The 27,535-nt window shown below is 37.7% G+C and overlaps 1 protein-coding gene across 1 annotated transcript in view; it reads left to right on the top strand.

Annotated features, from left to right (window-relative positions):
- The window catches only part of LOC129002472 (ubiquilin-4-like), a 43,773-nt gene that overhangs the window by 3,385 nt on the left and 12,853 nt on the right, over window positions 1-27,535 (top strand). Inside the window, exons 2-8 of the mRNA XM_054430306.1 lie at window positions 6,438-6,645; window positions 7,752-7,990; window positions 8,671-8,809; window positions 9,620-9,730; window positions 13,976-14,274; window positions 23,222-23,376; window positions 23,891-24,083. Of these exons, the coding sequence (XP_054286281.1) occupies window positions 6,438-6,645; window positions 7,752-7,990; window positions 8,671-8,809; window positions 9,620-9,730; window positions 13,976-14,274; window positions 23,222-23,376; window positions 23,891-24,083 (1,344 nt within the window). The remainder of the gene's footprint in view (window positions 1-6,437; window positions 6,646-7,751; window positions 7,991-8,670; window positions 8,810-9,619; window positions 9,731-13,975; window positions 14,275-23,221; window positions 23,377-23,890; window positions 24,084-27,535) is intronic.

The following is a 27,535-nucleotide window of genomic DNA, read 5'->3' as shown; positions in this document are numbered from 1 at the left end:
ATCTGACCTACCTTGCACAGGAGATGCTTCATGGATGTTATTAGGTCCCATAAATTAGTAAAAACAGTTAAGAAGAATAGTACTAGGGTAACAAAAAATACAGCTACCGGTACCTTAATAGACTAATTTGTTAGCGATGATATTCAATACATAAATTGTATAAATATGGCCACTCCAATGTCTGATCATAGCTGGTTGCACATTGATTTAAAGTGGGGGATGATTAGTAAGGTTAGTTATAGGATTGAGAAACCAAGAATTTTAAAAACTGGAATGGAGGAATTTTAGTATTATTTGAGTCACGAGTGTTGGCCTATAGACGATGATATTAGAGGCACTGATGATTTATTTGATGTTTTTTATGTTAGTTTTATGTATTAGGACTACTTTGCTGTATGTTTCCCTAAATCGTTGATTAAAGTAAATAATAATAGCGATTTAAACTGGAAAAGTGAAGAGGTGAGGGGATCTCGTGAAAGTGACTGATCTTTACCAGATGACTCCAGTAAAGGTGTTCGGATATCACGGAGATAATGTCAAGATATATTGAAGTAAAAAAACAGCATTCTCAATCTGTTAGCTCTTGCAAGAAGAATTATTTTGGCGTCCAAGAATAGTAGATTTCTCATCCCTATGGAACAGCTGAAGACAATTTTATTGTTAGTTCTGTACGGTTTATGTAGGGGTCGTGTTTTGTTTACAATTTGTTTCCCGTAATTAAAGTAATTTAAAACCTCGTTGAACCAAATAATACGATCTAATCATAAACAATAACTTGTCCCCTACTTATATAACCAAACAGTAAAGCACAATTCAAGAAATTGTCCCCAAAATAATAGAAACAAATTTCGTAGACACTAGCATCCAGTGTCACCGGGTACATGAACTAGACACGAAAAACAGGCTTCAAAATTTATAATGGGATGAGAAGTCTACTTGTGTTGGTTAGTCTATGGTTGTAGCCTGAGCCTGAATAAAGATAATTTTGTCAATGAGAATACAGTAGGCCTATCTGGGCTGCTTAACAGTAAATGATAGGTTCCTGGATGATCCGGTGATAATTGCCGATAGGCCTACTTTTAATAAATTCTTTTATGAGGAAGTTATTAGTGTCGTGGGTGGTAGCCATGACGTTGGTATTTCACAGGAAGATGTTACGGTAGAGGAGGCGAATTCCAACTTGATGAGTCTACGGTCTATCGATGGGAAAGAAATCTTGGAGATAATTGAATCATCATGTAGTAAACCTAGTTCTGGTATAGACCACATTCCATTTACCATCGTGAATTCTTGTGCTCACCTGGTGGCTAAACCTCTTATGACAATAATAAATAAATCTTTCAAGGAAGGGAAATTCCCGAAGGGACGGAATTAAAACTTCTAAAATAATTCAGATTCACAACAAGAACAAAATACCCCCGCCGCAGCAAACCTGCAGACTAAGCGAATTTCCATTTGCTTGATTGGATTTACACAAAAATGTCTCCTTAAAAATACCACATTTATTCCCTATTTAAATAACATTAATTTAACGAGTACTTAGGTTTGCTGCAACAGGGAGGGTAAAATGTTTTTTTTTTGTAAAATGTTAATAGTTTAGTATGAAATGAATGCACTTTCCAAATTTGATCAAAATATGTTCATAAACAAGCAAACTACAATAGTTTACCTATTCTCCATGAGAATAACATGGGAATTTTAAATTTACAGTTTTTTGGAATTTTCTCTGTAACCATTAGGCACATAATAACGCTTCAATATACTAAATTATTTGTTTTTTTAAGCTCTACAAAATGGTTAGGAAATAAAATGTAAAATTTTAAGTTTTTAGGGTTAAAAATGGGAAAAACCAATAAAACCCATAAAACCCCCCATTAACACCTACATACATACATACATACAGGTTCCTCTTCTCCGTAGTCTTGAAGACCAGGGAATTGTCAAATCTTGAGGTTAGGGTAGGTGTGTTTGTGTGTGTGTGTGTATGTGTGTGTGTGGGTGAGTTCATTTGTTGAGATGTTTGTGGTCGTCAAAGAAATCATTTAGGGTGTAGTATGGTCTTTCAATCAGGTATTCTTTTAATTTTCTTGTGAAGGTTGTTGTGTTGGCTATTTGTTTAAGGTGATCAGGGAGGGCATTGAAAATTTTTGATCCAGCAATTTGGGGGGTTTTACTAGTTTTAGTTAGCCTGTGTTGTTGTATGTCGAAATTTAGATCTGTGTTCCTAAGTTTATATTTATGGCAGTCTCCTCTGGTTTTTGGGGGGTTTAGTTTGAGAATTTTGGTGGTTTCTAGGATATAGATGGATGTGATGGTTAGGATCCGGTTGGAAGTAAAGTAGGGTTTGCAGTCTGTTGATGGTTGAAGGCATTCTATCGTCCTTATGGCTTTTTCTTGGAGCGATATTAGCTTATTTATTTGTGTGATTGAGGCAGATCCCCAGGCGATAATGCCAAGCCTAATATGGCATTCAAAAAGGGCGAAGTAGGCAATTTTGGTAGTTTTCTTGTTGGTGATGGACCTTATTCTTCGAATTGCAAAAAGAGATGATGAGAGTTTGCTGTCCAGTGAGGATATGTGGTCGTGCCAATTTAAATTGCTGTCGATGGTAATGCCAAGGAATTTAGTTGTTGTGGCTGAGGCTATGGGTTCTGGTTTGCTTGGGTTGGCAGGGGGTGGTGTGTTGGTTCGGTTGATTGTTGAGAAATTTACGTTGATGGTTTTGGATTTGTTAATTTGTAGGTTTAATGTGGAGCAGATGTCGGTAGCCAGTTTGAGGGTCTCTTCAGTGGTTGAGTTCTCATTCTGAGGTGAAGTCGGAGATAAAATGGTGGTGTCATCAGCATACATTATGATGGTCTTGTCCATGGGTAGAAAGTCCGGGAAAGAGTTTATATAAATAATGAAGAAAAGGGGTCCAAGGATGGAGCCTTGGGGAATTCCTTGTATTGTTGTTGTGAGGGTGGATCTTGTTTTAATTTTGAAGGATTTTTGTTGGTGTTCAATTTCGACTTGTTGGTTTCGATCTGAGAAATAGCTGATAATCCATTTAAGAGCCAGGTTATCGATGTTGAGTTGTCTTAATTTGTTTATTAGTATGGTTCTGTCAAGGCTGTCGAACGCTTTCTGGAGGTCCAGAAAGATTCCTGATACTGAGTGTTTTTGTTCCCAGTGAGAAGCGATGCTTTCACATAGTTGGTTTAGTGCTGTGTTGATGGATTTATTTTTCATAAAGCCGTGTTGATTTGGTGACAGGAAGTTTAGATTATTCAGATGTTCTATAATTTGGTTGTGAATTGCCTTCTCTAGGTATTTAGAGATCGTGGGAAGTATAGAGATAGGACGGTAATTTGTCTTCTATCGCCTTTTTTGAATTTGGGGAAAACTATTGCAGATTTCATGTGTGATGGTACAAGTCCCTGTTCTATTGAGGAGTTGATGACGTCAAGGATGGGGTGTTGAAGTTCGGACAGTATTTGATAATTTTGCTTGAGATTTCGTCATAGCCAGATGAGTTTTTTGGTTTGATTTGGGTAAAGATTTGCTGAAGTTCTTTAATATTGATTTTTCTGAAGTGGTTTAGGTGTGGAGCATTATGGAAGTTATTAGGTCTTAATATGGGTGGTGGTGAAGATTGGTGCAAGTTTCGGTGATGGTTACCCTGAGATATAAAGAAGTTATTTAAGTTGTTGCAGATTATTTCCGGGTCTTTTACTAGTCGTTAATCAGAAGTTCCATAGTTTGGTTGTTGTCGCTCTTTGTCTTTTTCCGTTCTCTATTTATAGTTGTCCAGATCTCTTTACTTTTATTAGGTGCCTGTTGAATTTTATCCATGGTGTGTTCAGATTTTTTCTTTTTTACATTTAGGTCATACAATCGTTTGAGGGTGGTGTAAGTTTGCTTGTCAGCATTGAGGCCAGTAGAAGTGTATTTGTTCTGTGCATGTGTCAGGCTGTTTCGAAGCTTTTGTAGGTTGTCGTCCCAGAAAATAGCATTTGATTTGTCTGTAGGCCTAAAGGTTTTGGAGGTCCTAGGCATAGTTTCATCCATTTCCATTCGAATTATCCTTACAAGATTATTGTATTTTTCTTCTACGGGATGGCAGAGTAGTACTTCTTCCCAGGTCCTTTTTTTTAAGTTTTCTCTTAGTTTTTCTAGGTTTTGATTTGTAATAGATCTGGTCATTTTTTTATGGGTGGGTCAAAGTGAGGTAGGAAATTAGATAGCTTGCAGATGATGGATTCATGGTCGGAGAGGTTATTGTGACATGTGGAGGCTGATATTTGGCGGGGGTTGATATTAGTAGCACATCCATCGATGCAGTTTTTTGAGAGTGGGGTAATTCTGGTGTAAGAGGTTTCTATTAGTTGTAGGTTCCCATAGTAACCTGTTCCCATAGTCCGGTCATGCTGGTTCGCGAACTCGTTCGAATAAACGTGGGCTTACATGTTTGTACCAAATTTAATCAAAATCGGATGAGTTTTGCTCGAGTTATCGCGCTAACGGACACATATATAAATATATATATAAACTAGCTGACCCGGCGAACTTCGTATCGCCTAAGTTATAGGTTTCCCCTAAGACAGACCGATGGAAAGAAAGTACCGTTACGTTTAATTTTCAAGATGATCTCGTTTGCATCGCTCAATCACATCCAGGTTGAAGTTCGTTCGCTACGCTCACTCACCTTTGGGTTGGAGCTCGTTCGCTACGCTCACTCGCCTCCAGGTTGAAGTTCGTTCGCTACGCTCACTCACCTTTTGGTTCCAAATTAGCTGTTGTCATAAATGTAAAAGAAATAATAGTGCTGCACCCTGTTGGTAATCCTTGTAACTTTAATGCTATTGAACATCATAGAACAGAACCAACTTGTTTAATTGAAACAGCTGTTAAGATTCATTAATTCCATTTCTCATAAGGTTAACATGGGAAACTCCAGAGCCACTGGGGCGGAGCCCTTTTAAGAATTTCGAAACGGGAAATAGTTTACGTCCGATTCGCATACCTACAGAATTTACACACCAAATTTCATAACGATCGGTGAAGTCGTTCCGGAGGAGTTTGCAGACAAACACTGTGACACGAGAATTTTATATATTAGATATATATATATATATATATATGAATTTGAACGGATGGTGTTTTTGGCCTCTAGGGACCTCAAAACGAAAAAGTAAATCGGTCCCGGGTCCAGGTCTTACCATGAGTACTACGGTAATAGCTTATTCCCTATATGGGAAATTCGCTAAAAGATGTAGATAAGCTTAATTAGTAATTATAGACCAGTTGCGGTCCAGTCAGTCTTCTCTAAAATATTTGAAGTTTTGCCTTTTTAAATAGACTCCTGCCATACCTAGAACAAAACATAATTTTACTGCAAAATCAATTTGGATTCCGGAAAAAGAAATCGACTACAGATGCTCTCTCTTTATTGACCTCAGTTCATGACAAAATCGATTGCATGGAAGATATTTGCTTTGTTTTATGACATGACTAAGGCTTTTGATTGCCTTATAGCCTACTTAAAATAAATTGACAAAGTTTGGTATTTAAAACCAACCATTAGATTGGATTATGTCATTTCTGAAAGACAGGTCACAGGTGGTAGTGGTCAAACACCTTGGTCAGGATCATGTAATAAGAAGATATAAGAAGAAATACAAAATAAACTAATCACACACTTAAAAAAAATGTTAAAAGTGTGTGATTAGTTTATTATTTTGTATAATAATCTAGCCGTTTGGCAATACTGTACTATGAAGAAACAATAACTTAAAACTTATTAATATAGCCTAACAAGGACTTAGGCCTATGGTAGTTTCTTCCATTTTTAGTCGTACAAGTTGAAAATGAAACTAGCTTAAGGATAAAAATAAACTACTGTACCGAATAAAATGTTTTTGTTATTGTTTTTTTTTTAAATCATAGGCAATGGTAAAATTAAATTCAATGCAATAAGTTAAGTTATTTAAATGAAATGAAATAAAATGAATGATTGATTGTCGTTAAAACTAAGTTCATAACAATTGTCAAAAGAAAAAAAAAAAGTACTGCAGTTAATCGTAGTACTCACTAGTGCGGACGTTAATCCACACCAGGGAGTATCTCATCTACAGTGCATGCCTATATCCACAATTCACGACCTCCAAGTAGCTCAATTACAAGACGATACCAGTCTATCCCAGCTTCTGGGGCTATTCCCTGGAAAAAGTAATAGAAAGAGTATAGGTACGGTAATGAAGTTTTACAAACGATTGTAGATAAAGTAGTGTTAGCAACTCCCGTAGCCTTCCTGACACTCGTAGAAGTTTCTAAGGCACTTGCCAAGGCCTGTGCAATAAATTGAGACTCATGTCGTAAAGACCATTTGTGCACAATCGTTGCGTAAACTACTGTTGCAGTTCAGTTGCGTTTTACAATGTTATTTTCTTTTACAGTTCAAGGTGCTGGTGGCAGGCAAGTTCAATGCCCAGCCGGAGCAGCTTTGCCTAATCTTTGCTGGCAAGATCATGAAAGATGGTGAAACTCTAGGAACTCACAATATCAAGGATGGCCTTACCGTACATCTGGTGATTAAAGCTAATACTCCGGCCAGTGAAGCTCCTCCGGCTAACAATGCTGCTCCCCCACCTGCAGCTAGGCCTGGTAAGTGACATGTTTTTTTTTAGTAACAAGCGAATGCAATAGGCCTATTGTATAGAATACATAGTTAGTTTGTCAACTATGCCAACAGTATCTTAACGTTTTACTGAATGTTTCTTCTATTATCTTTTATTTCATTTTCAACTTTTCCAAATTCTACGCTATGATAAAAGGTCTTCACATTGTGAAGTAGGTCTGAGGAATATTTTAAAGTTGAGTGAAATTTATTAGGCCTACTCAACTTACTGATCTAGGCCTATATTTTTAAGTTTTCTAGCAATATCAACAGAGAAACTAAAATATCATTAATAGTACGTTACATCCTACAAAAAGTTACCAGAAAACACTTTCAGGCAATCTGTTGGCATTATATGTTTAATAAAATGTAGCATTAGTGAGTGCAGAACCCTGACTTACTGTCAAGGGTTAGGATCTGAAAGTGAAAGTGAAGTGAACTGAAAGTAGGACTTGAAAGTTGAATCCTTACTGTAAGTCACTGGTACAATGTTGTAGCCCTGGATGGACTAGATGGTCTGGAGGTTCTAGATGGACCTATAGTTCTGGCAGTCTATTGACGTTGGAGATGCAGCAGAACATGCAGCAAGAGTTGTTGCGCAACGTGTTGTTGACACTCGTGTAATGTTGCAGATGTGGCAGCGACACCCTTTGGTCTTGGAGCACTGGGAGGACTTGTGGCTTAGAGGCTCTAGGTATGGGCTCTGGTAGTCTGTTGGAGATGCAGCAGAGCATGCAGCGAGAGTTGTTGGGCAACGTGTTGTTGACACTCGTGTAATGTTGCAGATGTGGCAGCGACACCCTTTGGTCTTGGAGCTCTGGGAGGACTAGGTGGCTTAGAGGCTCTAGGTATGGGCTCTGGTAGTCTGTTGGAAATGCAGCAGAACATGCAGTGAGAGTTGTTGCGCAACGTGTTGTTGACACTCGTGTAATGTTGCAGATGTGGCAGCGACACCCTTTGGTCTTGGAGCTCTGGGAGGACTAGGTGGCTTAGAGGCTCTAGGTATGGGCTCTGGTAGTCTGTTGGAAATGCAGCAGAACATGCAGTGAGAGTTGTTGCGCAACGTGTTGTTGACACTCATGTAATGTTGCAGATGTGGCAGCGACACCCTTTGGTCTTGGAGCTCTGGGAGGACTAGGTGGCTTAGAGGCTCTAGGTATGGGCTCTGGTAGTCTGTTGGAAATGCAGCAGAACATGCAGCGAGAGTTGTTGCGCAACCCTGATATGTTGCGGACATTGATGGACAACCCCCTGGTGCAGCAGATCATGGGCGATCCTAACAATATGCGGCAACTGATTCTCTCCAACCCTCAGATGCAGGAGCTTATTGAGGTAAACCTTTAGATAGAAGTAGTCAATGGATTTAGACTGTTCATTACAATGGTTAGGTATACAATAGAAACTCAATTATACGGGGTGGTTGGGAGGGGTGGGAGACTATGGATAACTGAAAGCCACAGTTAATCCAACATGGTATACAAATATCCAAAGGCTCTGGAAAAAGTTATTACATTTGCTTAATAAGCTGCTACTGAAAATGGTCTGGAAAAAGTTGACTGCCAGTAACTTTACACATCACTCACAGCCTGTTAAGTGAACTCGATTGTAAACTAGCCAAATAAACTCGCCATTGATTGTGCACAAGCAGCAAGTAGGGCTATTCTTTATAATGTTGGTGGAATTGGTTCTAACTGAAGTCGTAGCTGAATCAAAAATGGTCAAAAATTAGTTAATTAGGCATTATGAAACGGGAAAAGTAGGTCAAACCATGGGCAATAATATAAACAAAGAGGACAAGCCACATAAAATGTATTGCTGAAGAATAAAGAACCTGCAGCTTACAAATGTCACCACATGGTTTCTACATGCCATTAACATGGCTATTGTGTGAGTGGAAAGTATCATGCACTCGACATATAATAAACTTACCAACTACTTGCTGTGTTCTTGACACTTTACACATTGTCGATTGTTTTGTAATGCGTTTGACTGATTTAAACCATTTTCCCCAGCGTAACCCGGAGATCAACCACCTGTTGAACAACCCAGACTTGCTACGGCAGACGATGGACATGGCCCGTAACCCAGCCATGCTGCAAGAACTAATGAGATCTCAGGATAGAGCCATGTCAAATCTAGAGTCAATCCCTGGTAGGTGAAGGCAATGTTGTTTATACAGTTAAACTTGGATGGTTCCAAAATCAAAGGACTAGTGAAATAATTATTGAAAAACTCACATTAGATATTAAGTCTTTGTCAATAAAGTTCTTAAAATTAGATAGTCACAAATGTACCACCCACGCTTTTGGTTTCACAAACATACTGAAAAAATGTATTCAGTAGATTTAGAGGTTAAAATTTGTCCTATAAGTAAAGTGACAAACTCTAGTACCAGTGTTTCTATCAGTCAATAATGATGTTTTTTTTTTTCTAAAACACTTAATTTACAAGATATCAACCATATTTTATTATTTACACGAAAATGTATATCTTTAAAAATGTTCAACCAATCTCAATGAATCTCGTCATGTATGTTGAGAAGAAAGACCTATCATAAAAATAGTTATAACCTGGTCTAAGTTAACATTTCAAAATGGTGACCTTTTGTTCAAAGTAAAAGTCCATGAAAACGAGAAAATTCAACAAATCATCATCATATATTCTGAAGAACTTGTAAGTCCAAGTATAATCGGTTAGTATATTAACTATTTTAAGGAACTTAACTTTCAAATTCAAAATGGCCATATCACAATAAACCATGGTCATGTATAATTGTGTTTAGTCAGATACTAAAAAATCTGTCGTGCACCCTGAGACCCCAATCATTCTGGATGATAAACTCTAAACTGTCATGTCTTTATTAAGAAAAAATTTTAAATATGAACGATTTAAAAACCTCTAAGGTTTTTTAAAGTTTGCACTCTTTATATCCCGTTGTATAAGCTCTCTAACACTTTGTAGGAGGATATAACGCTCTGCAGCGAATGTATCGAGACATCCAGGAGCCGATGTTAAATGCAGCCACTGAACAGTTCAGCCGCAACCCTTACGCTGTTCCTGGAAGTAACCCTGGTAAGTAGGCATTTTGATATTAAGAGAAAAAATACTGTGAATTTATTTATTTATTTATTTTACTTTACAATTCCATAAAACAGCATATGCCAGTTAAATTGTAGCATTAAGCATGCAAAACGAATTAAAATGAGTAATTCAAAATAAAAATAAATGTAGCTTGGGACAAAATTTCCATCTTCAATGGTGGCACTCTTAAAACAATTTCAGTAAAAATATAGATGTAAAATATAAGAACAATAATTAGAACAACAAGAAAGTTAGTATAAAAGGTTCTTGTTGTTCTAATTATTGTTCTTATATTTTATATCTATATTTTGACTAGTGATGGGCGGATCCAAGAAAATGTCGGTACCGGATCCGGATCCGGATCTTGAAAAATTCGGATCCGGATCCAGATACGCACTGTCATAAGGGCGGGTTAAAAAAGAACGTAATTAACAGAATGCCAATTTAAATCATACTGTTTAAAATTAAATCTGTAATGTTTAAAGGTTAATATATCTTATACACTGAGACATGGCCTTGCCATATAAACTAATATAGGTTTAAATTACCTGTTTTCTGTCAAAACGATCAGTTTAGTAGTATGATGACTACAGCTGTTTTGTGCTTAAAAAATAGCACATCTTCAGGTCCAGAATGTCTTGCTAATCCCTCATGTAGAGTTCGTCAAAAATGTAAACAAATAAATAAACGGGACACACATACGGATATGACACACACGAAAATACATTTAATTAACTGGTCGACCAGACGCTGATTCACGAGACACGGCGCCGGTGGAAGGTAAGTCGCGACTGTCACGTGTCGGCAGCGTTGACCCCTACCCCTGTGTTATCCTTATCTCGCTCTTTTCTTGTCTGCTTACTGGTGATATGGATGGCGGTGTTATAAATAATGTTGGATTCAAATGACAATTTCTCGTTCAGGATGTTTTGTGGTTGACTTTTTGATGCTTTATAAATTTCGAATTCTTCAACAGTGTCCATGTAATGCCCTTTGTTGCAAAAATGTAATACTTCTAAGTTATTATGTATGTTGGTGTAATTGTGGTTGGAGGATATAAGATGGTTTGCGTAGGCTGATTTTGAGTTTTTCTTCGGTATGTGTTCTTTAAACCTAGTGGAAAATGATCTTGCTGTCTGACCTATATAAAAATTAGGACAATCATCACATATCAATTTGTAAATTCCAGTTTTATTAATTTTATCAGAATCTGGTTTAGTTCTCTCAGTGATCATGTTTGAAAGTTTGTTCTTTGTTTACAGAAAATACAAAATCAATCAACTTCCTGGACGTCACTATAACGAGAAACAATAGCCAATTACAGTTCAAAATCTATAGAAAACCAACGACCACGGACCAGACTATTCATTTACAATCACACCATCCGCATAACCATAAAATCGCTGCTTATAATAGTTTTGTACACCGCCTACTCTCCATCCCATTGAGCCCAACTGATTATACCGATGAAGTAAATGTCTTAAAACACATCACAGTCGCCAATGGTTACAACAGTTCCCTAATAGATAAACTGATTAATAAACAACAGAATAAAACCAAGAACCAACCACAAGGCAACAAAAGATACATCAGTGCAGATTATGGTGTTGTGTTAAACCACACCCTAACAAACGAACTTTCAAAAAGAGATGTCGTAGTATCTTTCAAAACAAAGAACAAACTTTCAAACATGATCACTGAGAGAACTAAACCAGATTCTGATAAAATTAATAAAACTGGAATTTACAAATTGATATGTGATGATTGTCCTAATTTTTATATAGGTCAGACAGCAAGATCATTTTCCACTAGGTTTAAAGAACACATACCGAAGAAAAACTCAAAACCAGCCTACGCAAACCATCTTATATCCTCCAACCACAATTACACCAACATACATAATAACTTAGAAGTATTACATTTTTGCAACAAAGGGCATTACATGGACACTGTTGAAGAATTCGAAATTTATAAAGCATCAAAAAGTCAACCACAAAACATCCTGAACGAGAAATTGTCATTTGAATCCAACATTATTTATAACACCGCCATCCATATCACCAGTAAGCAGACAAGAAAAGAGCGAGATAAGGATAACACAGGGGTAGGGGTCAACGCTGCCGACACGTGACAGTCGCGACTTACCTTCCACCGGCGCCGTGTCTCGTGAATCAGCGTCTGGTCGACCAGTTAATTAAATGTATTTTCGTGTGTGTCATATCCGTATGTGTGTCCCGTTTATTTATTTGTTTACATTTTTGACGAACTCTACATGAGGGATTAGCAAGACATTCTGGACCTGAAGATGTGCTATTTTTTAAGCACGAAACAGCTGTAGTCATCATACTACTAAACTGATCGTTTTGACAGAAAACAGGTAATTTAAACCTATATTAGTTTATTCAGACGATCTAGAGGCCATTCCATCATGAACTTGCCATATAAGTTATTTACATCTAGAGACAAACACTGAGTCATGGCCTTGCCATATAAGTTATTTGCATCAAGAGACAAACAATGAGACATGGCCTTGCCATTTAAGTTAATTGCATCTAAAACATCGAGACATGGCCTAGCCATACTCTAGATGCATTATTTGCATCTAGAGACAAACAATGAGACATGGCCTTGCCATATAAGTTATTTGCATCAAGAGACAAACACTGAGTCATGGCCTTGCCATTTAAGTTATTTGCATCTAAAACATCGAGACATGGCCTAGCCATATAAGTTATTTGCATCTAGAGACAAACATCGAGACATGGCCTAGCCATATAAGTTATTTGCATCTAGAGACAAACATCGAGAAATGGCATAGCCATATAAGTTATTTGCATCTGAGACAAACATTGAGACATGGCCTTGCCATACAAGTTATTTGCATCTACAGACAAACATCGAGACATGGCCTAGCCATATAAGTTATTTGCATCGAGACATGGCCTAGCCATATAAGTTATTTGCATCGAGACATGGCCTAGCCATATAAGTTATTTGCATCTAGAGACAAACATCGAGACATGGCCTAGCCATATAAGTTATTTCCATCTAGAGACAAACATCGAGACATGGCCTAGCCATATAAGTTATTTGCATCTGAGACAAACATTGAGACATGGCCTAGCCATATAAGTTATTTGCATCTAGAAACAAACATCGAGACATGGCCTAGCCATATAAGTTATTTGCATCTGAGACAAACATCGAGACATGGCCTAGCCATATAAGTTATTTGCATCTGAGACAAACATCGAGACATGGCCTAGCCATATAAGTTATTTGCATCTGAGACAAACATTGAGACATGGCCTAGCCATATAAGTTATTTGCATCTGAGACAAACATCGAGACATGGCCTAGCCATATAAGTTATTTGCATCTGAGACAAACATTGAGACATGGCCTAGCCATATAAGTTATTTGCATCTAGAGAAAAACATTGAGACATGGCCTAGCCATATAAGTTGTTTGCATCAAGAGACAAACACTCGGAAAAACGGTCTTGTACATGGATACAGACAGCTTTGTGTTAGTAAAAAAATCGGGGTTGTACAGTGATATAGACAGCTATATGTTAGCAAACAAATCGGGGTTGTACAGTGATACAGACTGCTTTGTGTTGGTAAAAAAAATCGGGGTTGTACAGTGATACAGACATCTTTGTGTTGGTAAAAAAATCGGGGTTGTACAGAGATACAAACTGCTTTGTGTTAGTAAACAAATCGGGGGAAAATCGGTCTCTTACATAGATACAGATAGCTTTATTTTAGTAAACAAATCGGAGTTGTACAGTGATACAGACAGCTTTATTTTAGTAAACAAATCGGGGTTATACAGTGATACAGACAGCTTTATTTTAGTAAACAAATCGGGTTTGTACAGTGATACAGACAGCTTTATGTTAGTAAAAAAATCGGGGCTGTACAGTGATACAGACAGCTTTGTGTTAGGAAAAAATCGGGAAAAAATTTGAAAAAATCGGATCCAACAAAACCGGATCCAGCCCAAGATCCGGAATTTTTTGGATCCGATCCGGTGCCGGTTCTAGCTTGGATCCGGCGGATCCGGTAGTCCGATATCCGGATCCGACCATCACTAATTTTGACTGAAATTGTGGCTAGGACATGACCTAAAATTTTAAGTTAAAAGGTTATATAAACACAAGGTATGTCCATATTCTTAACGATTTAATTTGGACTTGTTTACAACACGTTATTTATGTACCCAAATTTCCAGATGCGGCATCTAACCCGCAGCAAGGGCAGGAGAACAGAGACCCGTTGCCTAACCCTTGGGGCGGAGGTACACCAGGGACTGGTGCTGGGGCGGGGGGTAGAGAGGGGGCCACAAGGGGTACGACGCCCCCCTCCATGCAGTCTCTCATGGGACAGATGATGGAAAACCCTCAGTTAATGCAGAACATGATGAGTGCTCCCTACACCCAATCACTGATACAAGCACTGGCAGCGGACCCTAGTTTGGCTCAGAACATAATGGCTAACAACCCACTGTTGGCTGGCAACCCTGCGCTGCAGGTGAGAAAAATTAGTCTGCTGAGTAGTATTTTGAAAAACATTGTGTTCTCTATAATTTGATTTTTGACTTTTTTTGTATACAAACAATTTCTCATTGGTATTGGTAAAAAATAACATAAACAAATTGTAAATAGGTAATCAACATGAAATGTTTTAAAGTTTCTAGGGATGGACGGGTCCCGAAATTTCGGGAATTTTTCGGGAAAAAAATATTCCCGATTATCGGGACGGGATTATATTTGACTCGGGAATTTTTCGGGACGGGATTTGGTCCGATTGTCGGCGATTTTTCCGCTTCGCGAGTGCCGATAACGCCGTTATTTCTAGCGATAGGTCCGCGAACGCATGAGACGAAGTCATTTCGACGATTACGCCTTGACCGCGGAGTCATAACGACGATCGCGCTGTGGCCGCGATTATTGGACCGACGATCGCAACGTGACCGCGAGTCATAACGACGATCGGGCTGTGACCGCGGAGTCATACCGACAGTCACGCCGTGACCGCGGAGTCATAACGACGATCGCGCCGTGACCGCGAAGTCCTACCGACGATCACGCTGTGACCACGAGTCATACCGACGATCACGCCGTGACCGCGAGTCATACCGACGATCGCGCCGTGACTGCGGAGTCCTACCGACGATCGCGCCGTTACCGCGGAGTCATACTGACGATCATGCCGTGATAGCGAGTCATACCGACGATCACGACGTGACCGCGGAGTCCTACCGACGATCGCGCCGTGACCGCGAGTCAACCGCGGAGTCCTACCGACGATCGCGCCGTGACCGCGGAGTCCTACCGACGATCGCGCCGTGACCGCGGAGTCATACTGACGATCATGCCGTGATGGCGGAGTCATGCTGACGATCGAGCCGTGACCGTGAGTCATACTGACGATCATGCCGTGATAGCGAGTCATACCGACGATCACGACGTGACCGCGGAGTCCTACCGACGATCGCGCCGTGACCGCGAGTCAACCGCGGAGTCCTACCGACGATCGCGCCGTGACCGCGGAGTCCTACCGACGATCGCGCCGTGACCGCGGAGTCATACTGACGATCATGCCGTGATGGCGGAGTCATGCTGACGATCGAGCCGTGACCGTGAGTCATGCTGACGATCGCGCCGTGACCGCGAGTCATACCGACGATAGCGCCCGTGACCGCGAGTCATGACGACAATCGCACCGTGACCGTGGAGTCATACCAACAATAACCCCGTGACCGCGGAGTCATACCGACGATCGCGCCGTGACCGCGAGTCATACCGACGGGTCCGCGGAATTGGCTAACTCTGGAACTCGCTAACACCATGTTAAATGCCCTATTTTCAAATTTGGTCGATGAGAGGAACTCGCTAACTTGTTCGGTTTCGGAATTGGCTAACTCCGGAACCCGCTAACCCGCTCTAGAGCCGGGTTAGCGAATTCCGTCCTCGTACGGAAGTCGCTAACTCGGTCCCTCGGCGGAACTCGCTAACTCCCAATCAGAAGCCTCGCGGGCCGTCCAATGGGAGCCAAGCACGAATATTTTTGGCCAGTGTTGCCGAAAGTGTAGTACCTATATCGTATCGGCACCATAATGTCGTATCCTACGCTTAATTAGGAGTAAGAGCAACGTAGTCGATAAAATAAATATATTTTGAAGTATGTTTAACCACAGAGAAGTCCTTATGATTATTAGGGTGGAAAATGCATTATAGTCTTACCATAGACTAACCAACACAAGTAAACTTTACATCCCATTGTAAACTTTGAAGCTCGTTTTTCGTGTCTAGTTCATGTCCGGTGACACTGATCGCTAGTGTCGACAAAATTGTGTTTCTATTATTTTATAGTTAACTTCATGATTTGTTCCTTACTGTTTGGTTATATAACTAGGGGACGTGTTATTAGTTGTGATTAGAACGTTTTATTTGGTTAAACGAGGTTTTAAATTACTGAAAACAAGAAACAATTGTAAACCAAACACGACCTCTAAAGACAGTACACCGGACTAACAATACAACTGTCTTCAGATCATCTATAAGGATGAGAAATGTACTAATATAAGGGAGTATGTTTTATATGTGGGTTTCTTACTTAAATAGTAGCTTATTGGTATGAAAAAGATAAAAATGCACATTTAATTTGGATCTATTACATGTTATGAAATATCTATTTTCGTAGTCCGCCATTTGTTTCTTTTATTCGAATAAATACCATTTTGTGAACTTCTGCAAATAAAATTTTTGAGTTCGTATTTTATATACTGGGCTTGTAGTAACCTTAAATCATAAATCATAATAAAATTTACACGTTAAACGTCATTACAGAATTACATTGTAGTGGTTATGTATTTTTAAATAGAGCTATTGAATTTAAATAAATATTTATCAATACATTATAAAGTGGTAGGCCTAATGTATTCATGGATTGCATTAAAAGTTAGTCTATGCATAATTACAACTTTTAAATTTCTTTTATCGTAGGCTATTAGTGTAGAACCCGGGTCATCCTCTTAATTTTGTTGAATTAATATTAATTTTACGTCTTTCAGTAGGCTTACTTTTTAAAAGTCTGGAGTTTTTTTCCAGGCTGATTCTATCTTATCTAAAAACAAAGCTATTGTCTATTGTGTAGCAGTACTGGGGAACGGTGAACCGAGCAATGGCTTGGTATAGTTTATATCGTTTGTGAAAGCAATATAAAGGAATCCCAACACTCAAATCAGGAAAATCCGTCAATTAGTTTATTAAAAATCGTGAATTAAAATAACCCTGTCACGTTTTATTATATGAATATTATATCTTTTTTCCTATTTTTTACTAGTGGTGCTTAGGTGTACAATTTAAAAACTGTTTTAAAACATGTAACATTATTGCTAAAAAATTCAACACATTTTAGAATTAGGCAACTATTTACTAGTAGGCCTACAATGCTTTGGTTCAAACTATTAGGCCTAGATAAAAACTTAGTCTATGTCATCATATTTGTACACGTAAGTTGGACGGTTCAATGACGAACATTTAATTTAAAATCTATGAATTAATTATGAAAGTTACGATGGTTGATGACTGTATTAATTAATGGTTTTGGTTTATTACGACATTACAATTAAATCTGTTTTCCGTGTTTAAGAACTTGCGTGTATTTTAGCTTATTTTCGTAGAGGTTTAATTATTTATTACCAATTAAACTAAATTTTGAATATTTTTCATATTCTATTATTTTCTTTTATACTGATGGCATTTATATTTAAGATCGAAATCATAAACATTTAACTGGCCATTGTACAGTTTAATAAAAACACTTTTTCATGATTTTTTAATTGTCTTTTAATTACTTTGGGCTGGTTATCTGTTAAAAGTGGAATTGATAACAAAAAAATAACATTTACTGTATCTTTATAGACACTGACATTTTGAAATACGGCAGTGTACGATTATTTTGTCGTACAAGGTTGGCAACGCTCCGAGCAGTGGGCGCGGCCGGGTTAGCGACTTCCAGAGTTAGCGAATTCCGCCGCGAGACAAAATCGAGTTAGCGGGTTCCGGAGTTAGCCAATTCCTGACTGAGACGGTTAGCCAGTTCCAGAGTTAGCCAGTTCCGCCACACGACCGAGTTAGCGAGTTCCTGAGTTAGCCAATTCCTACGTCTCATACCGACGATAGCGCCCGTGACCGCGAGTCATGACGACGATCGCACCGTGACCGTGGAGTCATACCGACAATAACCCCGTGACCGCGGAGTCATACCGACGATTGCGCCGTGACCGCGAGTCATGACGACGATAACCCCGTGACCGCGGAGTCATACCGACGATCGCGCCGTGACCGCGAGTCATGACGACGATTGCGCCGTGACCGTGAGTCATACAGACAATCACCCCGTGACCCACGAGTCACAAGTTTCTATGGGTACCTGTAAATTGTTACCCATTTTTTGGTTTTTATAGATCAGTGCCACAAATGGTAAAAATTGATTTCGTATGTCTTTTTTAACCGACTTCCCCACTACCAACAAAAGGAGGAGGTTCTCAATTTGTTTGTGGCGATGTTTTTTTTTTCTATGTATGTTCACCAATTTCTCTGTGATTCTTTTACCGATCAGTGTGGTTCCACCACCAAAATAACCAGGAGAGTTTCTATTTGGTACCTTATATATTATGTTTAAGTATAATATTTGTTTCGGTGAAAAATTCTGAAAACCTTAAATATTCAACATTTATTTTGTTTACATTTGTGCAGATTGTTTACATTTATGCAGAGAAGGCAATAAATAATAATAACATTCCTACAGCTGTTAGTTGAAACCATTTAAATGAAGCTACAGACAATTCTTCATGAAACAGTTGCTTCATATTGATCAATAAACTATTTCTTGCCATGGAGCCTAAATGAATTACATTGAGAAAAATTCATTTTGTTTTGGTTACTATAAAAAATGTATTTTAACGTTTGACCTGATTTGTGTATACAGTAATTCTGTTCTTAGTATTGAATATTCTGACTTACAAAAACATATATGTTTCAGTGAATAGCTGTATGATATTGGAAAATAAAGGTGTATTGTGAAAACCAAAGCATTCGTAAAACAGGTCTAAATATAAATTAAATGCAATTATTCCTTACACGACCTAAGAAGTGTGACAGTGCATAATCGTCAATTGTTTTAAAAGTGTTAAATATTTTAATTACTAAACATGCATTTGCAGATGTGGAATGTTTATTGATATTCTCTACCCAGTTACTATATTATATCAATACTATTATGCCTGCTTCGGAAAGTCCTAGAGGAAGATGATTTGCAATTTTGACTAGGCTATATCTTGATCAAACAAAACCACCTACATGGCTTGCACCACTTTTAGCTGAACCAATCTTTCATATACATATTTCATTTGCAGATGTGGAATGTTTATTAATATTCTCTACCCAGTTACTATAACATATCAATACTATTATGCCTGCTTCGGAAAGTCCTAGAGGAAGATGATTTGCAATTTCGACTAGGCTATATCTTGAGCAAACAAAACCCCCTACATGACTTACACCACTTTTAGCTGAACCAATCTTTCATATAATATTTTCCAAAGGTACTATACGTGTTAACGACCAATTTTCCACTTTTGAGAGATTTTTTAGTGCTGGTAGCTGAGGAATAACTTTCATATTGTTCCAAAAGGCTTGAGACCTTACTGTATTTCTTTTTATAATGTAGAAGTACACCGATTGCAGGAAACGATGATGTCTGACATTTCAATGTAGGTATCTAGAAAAGACAATTAGTTTTTCATTAGGCCTAATGTAATGGACAACTCTTTCTTTCTTAAGGAATATCTAAAAATGTTTATTTTCATACCCATTAAGAATAAGAATAAGAATAAATATACATTGATTTTAAGAATAAGAACATTGATTATGTAACCTGAACAGATGACTCTTAAAATAATGATTGTTCTGTGGAACTTTTGATTGTGTCAAACAGTTTTGCTTATCAAAAACCCTCAAGTAATTAATATACAAAAAATTATACAGTCACTAAAAATCATGAAATAATTTATTTTTGTAAAAAAATACAACCGACTTCAAACGCTCTAAAAAGAATGAAATAATTTCAATAAAGTAAACTTTTGTATTAGGCAAGCTCATGTATTTCAAGTCGGCGCGGCTCAAACCGCAAATATGATTGAAATTAAATATTGTGTGTGTATTTTGAAAATCAATAAATTGTAGCTGGATAACATAAATATATGAAAAAGATACTGAACTGTTTTGTTTATATATTAAAGGAAATATTTTCTTGTATTTTATGTTTACTTCAGAATAAATGCATTATGAAAATAACACCCACAAATGTTCTATATGAATAGGAAAATAATTTAGTTTGATATTATGATAGGGAAAAGAAGCTAGTTTAGTATTAAAACGTTACTTTTCCAAGTTAGAAACATTTAAATGCGTTATAATCTTTTTAAAGATAGGTACTTGTTAATACCACTATAATGCCGATCTCTGATTACGGTAATAAAATAACACTTAACGCATAACTATGAAAAGACATGCAGATTAACACCTTTAGTTATAGAGTCACCTGCAATATGGACAGCCTCTTTCAATTTTGTATCAAAAATCATCATAGAGTCGCGCCGACTTAAAAATACGTGAGCTTGCCTAATACAAAAGTTTACTTTATTGAAATTATTTCATTCTTTTTAGAGCGTTTGAAGTCGGTTGTATTTTTTTACAAAAATAAATTATTGGTAACTGCAATACAGTACTTTCTTTTTATGCACAGAAAAAAATCCCGTCCCGTCCCGTCCCGAAAATCGGGAAGGAAATAAAAATCCCGTCCCGAACTAAAAATTCAATCCCGTCCATCCCTAAAAGTTTCTTTATTGACAAACCTGTACAATGCTTTAAAGTTTGTCTCTCTATGAAACCAATAACTTTCTCTATTTTGAAGCTATTAAATAAGACCCTTTCAAAGTAAGGACATCACTACTGTAACTAAAAAATATGGCAAGCAGACTGGTATAGTGGTTAAGTGCAGGACTTAAGTCCCCGGAGTTCTAGGTTCAAATCTTGCAAGTCACCAATGGATCAAATGCAACTGAAAATAACTCTGTAGGCCTTATAGAAACTTGTGACTCGCCGTCGGTATGACTCCCCGGTCATGGCATGATCGTCGGTTTGATTCCGCGGTCACGGGGTGATGGTTGGTATGACTCTCAGTGACGGAATGATTGTTGTTATGACTCCGCGGTCACGGTGTGATTGTCGGTATGACTCCGCGGTCACGGCGTGATCGTTGGTGTGACTCTCTGGTCAGGCCGCGATCGTCGAATTTACTCGTGGTCACGGCACAATTGTCGTGACTTGATCGTCAAAATGACTTCGCCTTGTGCGTTTGTGTCAATGTCACTCGCGAAGCGGCAAAACCGCCAACGATCGGATCAAATCTTGTCCCAAAAAATTCCCGAATGAAATGTAATCCTGTCCTGAAAATCAGGAATATTATTTTTTTGCATACATTTCCAGAAATTTTGGGACCCACCCATCCCTAATAATAGTTCACAACAATTTTATTTTGTTCTAATTTAATATATGACTTTTTAGGTTGAAGATAAATATATGCCAGTCAAAGTTCAATACAAATAGGCTTTCTTCTGAGTCACTGAGCCTTGAGCTTTGTCTCAACTGCACTCAGCTACAGCACAGGGCCGGGTTTCCCAATAGGCCCGGGCCTATGGGCGCGAGCTCCCAGAGGGCGCAAGGCCAAGAGAATTTTTTTTATATCTAAATATAAAAATAAATAGTCATAGTTGATTAAAAAAACTCTGGCTAATAAAGCATTCTGATTTTGAAGTCCATAGAAAGAAATAATTGTTAGAAGATTTAAACTATTTTTCAGAATTACGCATAAATTTCATTACAACATTGGGTACGGGAGGCTGTAGGGATGTTGACGAGCGCCCGAGCTGTACGCATCTTATTGCCACTGCACTGTCACTATGTTGGCTCGGTGCTACTGATCGGTTAGGGGCGCATGCGTGCTAGACACTGTTACCACCAAACACACAAAACAAATAACTCACAAAACAATAGTTATCGACTAATCTTTTGATTAGTTTACAACAATCTGCGGGATCAAGTTAAAATATATAATACGTTGTGTTAAATATTTAAAAAAATGATTAATTTATCTTTAAAATTAACGAAAAAATATTAATTTCAATTTGCTACAGGTTTTTTTGACTAATTCAATACCCTCCAAAGCACCATTAATGCTATAATTTTCTCCTCAGACCTAAGGATCGGTATGGTTGGCCGGAATATTGCTCTGTAGTCTGTTTTGCTTTGAAAATATAACCTAGATGCAGTACCGCCATATATAACTCAAGTCGACTTCCTATCACATAGTTAATTCAAATTCTTGTTCACGTTGGTGACACTGGACGTTAGTTTTGACGTACGGTACTTTTGTTTCTATTATTTTAGGGTTAGTTCTAAGATGTGTTTTAATTTCTTGTAATATAACCAGGAGACGACCTATTGTTTATGATTATATCGTTTTATTTTGGATAAACTAAGTTTATATAACAAGAATTGTTTTCAGCTAATCCATAATGATGACGAATCTACTAAAGGAGAATGTTTAATCTATGGTATCACGTACTGTATGGAGTTCATTTTTTTTGGGCCTGAAATTGGAATCAATGGCCATGTTTTTTGCAAGAATGCTCGGTGGATTGAGTTGTTTTGTTTCAGTCCCACAAACATTTACTAAAAGCATACGATTGCTAAAAGTGTTTAACACGGCATTTTGTTAAGGCTAAATGAATCAATTCTTCAAAAAACTTGCAATCAAATCAAATAATTTATTATCATGGACATTTACATGCATTGACATTGTCAGTGGAGCAGAACATAAAATGTTAATGTTCATTGTCTAAATAATCAGAGGTAACTTGGGTATGAGTCCATGTTGTACAAATTCCTTTGAACTACAGGGTTAACAATCACAATAGACTATAAACAAAATTTAACATATGAACAATAAAACAATCATAAAATTCCGACGAGGAGTGGTATTCAAGCAATTAACTTAGGCCTATGGGCATGATAACTTTGACCAGACTAGGGGGCGGAAAATTATTTGGGCCTAGGGGCGCCGAAATGCTAAATCCGGCCCTGCTACAGCACCATTCTTGTTTATTTTTTCATTGTTTTTGCTTGGCTTACTCGGAAAATCATGTCAAGAAAGCATTTATTCAAGGTCAACAATATCACCCGGGACACTATTACCCCCATCGTTTGATCAGTTCATCTTTTCTTCCTTTACAAACTATAATTTCTCGCTATGGTTTAGTCATTATTTTGCCAGGGAGGTTATACTGTATCTTTTCAAACCTTTGAGCAGTTGTTCTGTAATTTATGTGTTGTGTGATGTTGTCCAGAGTCAAATGAGGGAGATGATGCCCACTCTACTGCAGCAGATGCAGAATCCTGCCATGCAGCAACTCATGACTAACCCTGAGGCTCTGAGGGCTGTACAACAGATACAACAGGGAATGGAGCAGTTGTACACGACTGTGCCAGGACTGGCCAACACGTACGTATATCTCATGATGTTATACTAGAGTCTCGACTAGCAAAAGCTCATATAACATCAAACATAAAATAAAAAACACAATGGCAGCATGTCAAACTTAACTACCGGTACTACAAATTCCCAGTTGGATATCACTATCTCCTAGAAAAAGTCCCCAATGTGTAACTTATTGTGGTCAAATAAGTGTTTTGCCAAGGCACTAATACTAGATGTATAAACCTAAGATTATTTATGGCGTTTAAGTTAAAGTTTTTTTCCGTTATTAGTTTGAGCATTTGTGAGGTTAAATGTAGCTAGAGTTGTTTTTTCAAACTTATATGTTCAAAGTCAACGAACCTATGTCTTTTGTCAGCTTACAGGAGTTTGTGTTGTAATATATTAATGTCTCATTACACTTTCACTTTACTGTAACATAGGAAGTCGTCCCAAATTTGCTGCTGTTGCATGTTTAACACATAAGGTATCTCTGTCACGGATAGTAACAGTGATGGTTATTGATGTGTTTCCATTTCAGACTAGGCACAATGGGTCAGTCTATTCCTCCAGGGACACCAGGCACCACGCCTGCCCCAGACTCCACCACACCCTCAACTAACACCACAAGCAACACCACAGGCACCACAGGGACACCAGCTGCACCGGCCACACCAGCAGCACCAGCTGCACCTGCAGGACAGGACATGTTTTCACAATTTATGGCCAGAATGGTGAGCAGACTATCCAAAACACTTGTGTGCTTCATTGGATGTTTTTTTTTTCTAGAAAAACTAGTTTGTCGTTAATTTTCCAGACTAGCCCGTATTTAATTATCGGCAAGGTGAAAAAAAACAAAAAAAAAAAACAGTGATACCAAAGGGACACAGGTGAATAAAACTTTCTTAACTGTCTGACCTAGGGTATATTATACTCCATTCCACATTCACATTGCAGAATGGTTAGCCCCATATACCATGCATTTTAAGGTACCAAATTTAAGGGGGGGGGGGGGGTAAAAAATGCAACAGTTCATAAAATTTTGTATAATTAAATAATATATAAATAGCCTATTACCAGTCAATTAAGCCTAAAAGCCTATTTAAAATATACTATGTTTAAAATCTATTTCAAACACAAGCTAAAGTAAAAATAATTATATATATCCAAACAAAATCTCAAAAAGTAATTTACCCAAATTAAATTTCATATACTATTAATTGGCCTAAGTGACTAAAAAGTAACAGTGAACATCAAGATCTAGAAGACCTGAATACATTGTTGCTGAAAAACATGTGTTAGGTAACAACTGGATTTCCTCCTTCTTCTACCATGAACTAGCCTGATGAAAGTGTAAAAACTAGTTTGTATGATTTTTATATTATAATATTTTCTAGTAAAAAGTGAAAAGCTAAACCAATAGTCTAATTATTTCAAATAGTTTAAACAAGAAGAAATGTGGAAACTTGGAAGAAACTTGGTAATCTCCATCTTATTATTACAGACAATTCTATTTAGGTGTTGGACAATTTGAGAACATTAGCCTAATTCTGAGGTGGATCGAGTAGCCTCCTAGCTGTTAAAATTTATATTCTTGATTCAAGTAAAGACTTTTGTTTTAGAACAATCTTATCCAAATTCGATATAAAATTATTTAGTAAAAAATAAATCAAAGGCTAACTTTATTATCATAAAAAAAATTTCAAATTAAAATAGGCTATTAGCAAGGAAATTGGTAATAAAAGAGAGTTCCAAGCACGAACCTAAAAACCCTGAGGTTGCAATTGGCGCCGCAACGAGTGGGGCTCTCTTATCAACCAAACCTTGCTAATAATACAAATAGGCCTAGCTTATGTGTTTGAAATAGCGATTTTTAGGTTAAACTAAGAATAGCCTATAAAGAGTGTTGTACTATTATTAAGGTATCTAAGTTAAGATTCCCCACCCGTTTCCCCTTTCATAATTATAGCCTATCAGTAACCTGTTAGTTAAAGATATCCAAGATGACGAGTCAATACAATTTACGCCCAAACCCTAAACTCTCTAGGAAACTAGTCGAAAATAGCGGGGATAGTGACGATAATAATCAAGACGACAACAACATTGAAATTCACACAAACACTAACACCAGCGATATTAGTGAAGATGAGTCATGCACTCTAACAGCGAAAAGCCCTGAAACATCATCACAACAAACACACTTAGAGGACAAATCCTTCGACGAGCGATCATTCCACGGTTCCGAGTCATCAGAAATTGTAGCCCTAACCTCAAAGCAAACAAATTTTACTGACCAAGCCAACGTCCCGGTGAACGATGAACAAGGAATGATGGGAATGAATATGACAGCTGATAGGCCTACACTCCTTACGACGGCAACCGAAACACAGCAGCCAATCACAACACGGTTTCATGACGATCAATCACAGCGAGCTTATCATCACGCTACAGCAAGCACCGTCACTCAACTACCCGACTTTATGGCCCAAATTCAAACACTATTCCAATCTTTGGATAATAAAATGATATCGTTGGAAACCAGCATTAAAGATGAAATACATTCCCACTATAAAATCATTGACACTAAAATTGAATCCATCACTGAATCACAAAATAAACTACAATTGGAATTAAACTATGTGAAGGAAAATCAACAAAAACAATCAGAGGAAATGAAATCAATTGAATCTAAATTAGCTACCCAAATTGCTGAAAGCTCCTATAATCTAAAAATGGACCTGTTAGCAGATCTAAATGCCCATAAAACTGAAGTAGATGGCTTAGTCCATACCCAAAATCAAATTATTAGGGAAGAGATGAGCCAGACTATGAATACTAATTTAAATAATATTCAAAGTCAAATTCAGGAAACATATGAAACACAACATAAACAACTCAGACACGTAGTAAGTGAAAACACTCAACGGATTCAAGAACAACTAGAACCACAGATTAAAGCAAATCAAGACAGAGTTAAACAAAACATTGAATTAATAGAAAATATGAAGACAACACTAAATGAACATCATAACAAGATTGAATCTCTACAACACGAAGCCACTGTTAAACAAAGTACATTAACCCCTAACATTTATGTATCTTGCGGTAGCGGAACTAATGTTGACTCAGACGTACTTAAATTCACTGGACGAGCACACAACCCCAAAGAGTTCTTAAACAAACTACAAAAATATTACTGTCGCAATTTGGTTCGCCAGAGTCCCACAACCGACCCTAAAGAATTCCTAATCGATACGATAGAGATGAGTTTAGAAGGGAGCGCTTCACGATGGTTTTATCTTATCAAAAGTAATATTAATACATGGGATGAGTTTGAGAGCAAGTTTCTCATGAAATTTTGGAGCCAATCAGTACAGCGTGGAATTCGACATAGATTGGAAAACGAGAAGTACCGTCCTGGAAGAAAACTGACCCGCTCAGAATACTTTATAGAGAGAGTCATAACGTTGAAATCAATGTCCCCACCTTTGACTGATGAAGAAATTATTACATTGTTAAGCGATCACTTCAGTGAACTAATACAAGATGCCCGCATAGTACAGAATGCCAACACAATATTTGCATTTGAATCGATCCTCCAGCGTGAAGATATAAAAGACGGAAATCGCCGGAATAAACAAAACCATTCCCCATCACACAATACACCAGTGACAAACCGAAATGAACCAAGGCCTAACTATAACACACAACCACAAAACAGATATCCTGACCGCACTAATAACATCAACCAAAATGCATACCAACCAAGATATGACATGAAGTATCAACAAAACAATCGACCATACAACCACAACCAACAATACAACAACCGGCCAAACCAACAAAACTGGTTCCCATACCCACAAGGCAGATTTCCACAAAATTCAAATAATTATCCCACTAGGAACGGAAACCGAACTGAACCCAATTATATGACCCCAGAACAACGACAAGTCTGTACCACCATAATCGATAAAACCGACCAACCACATAAGTCGGATTTAGACTAAAGAGCACTAAGAGCAAAAATGGCCTACACACCACTTCCCCTCAAAATAATATTCCCTCAATTGTCTCTTCAGTGCAAGAAAATCCCCTCGGAAAAAAAAGGCCAAATGTATATAATGAATTAAATAATTGTTATGAAACTGATGTTATCTGTTGTGACAGAGAATTTTTATTAAGT

This window comes from Macrosteles quadrilineatus, unplaced genomic scaffold (assembly GCF_028750875.1).
Source record: "Macrosteles quadrilineatus isolate MER2022 unplaced genomic scaffold, UCM_ALF_1.0 Scaffold_9__3_contigs__length_116548681, whole genome shotgun sequence".
NCBI lineage: Eukaryota > Metazoa > Arthropoda > Insecta > Hemiptera > Cicadellidae > Macrosteles > Macrosteles quadrilineatus.
The sequence above is the reverse complement of the archived record's forward strand: the minus strand, read 5'-3'. Positions and strand labels throughout refer to the sequence as shown.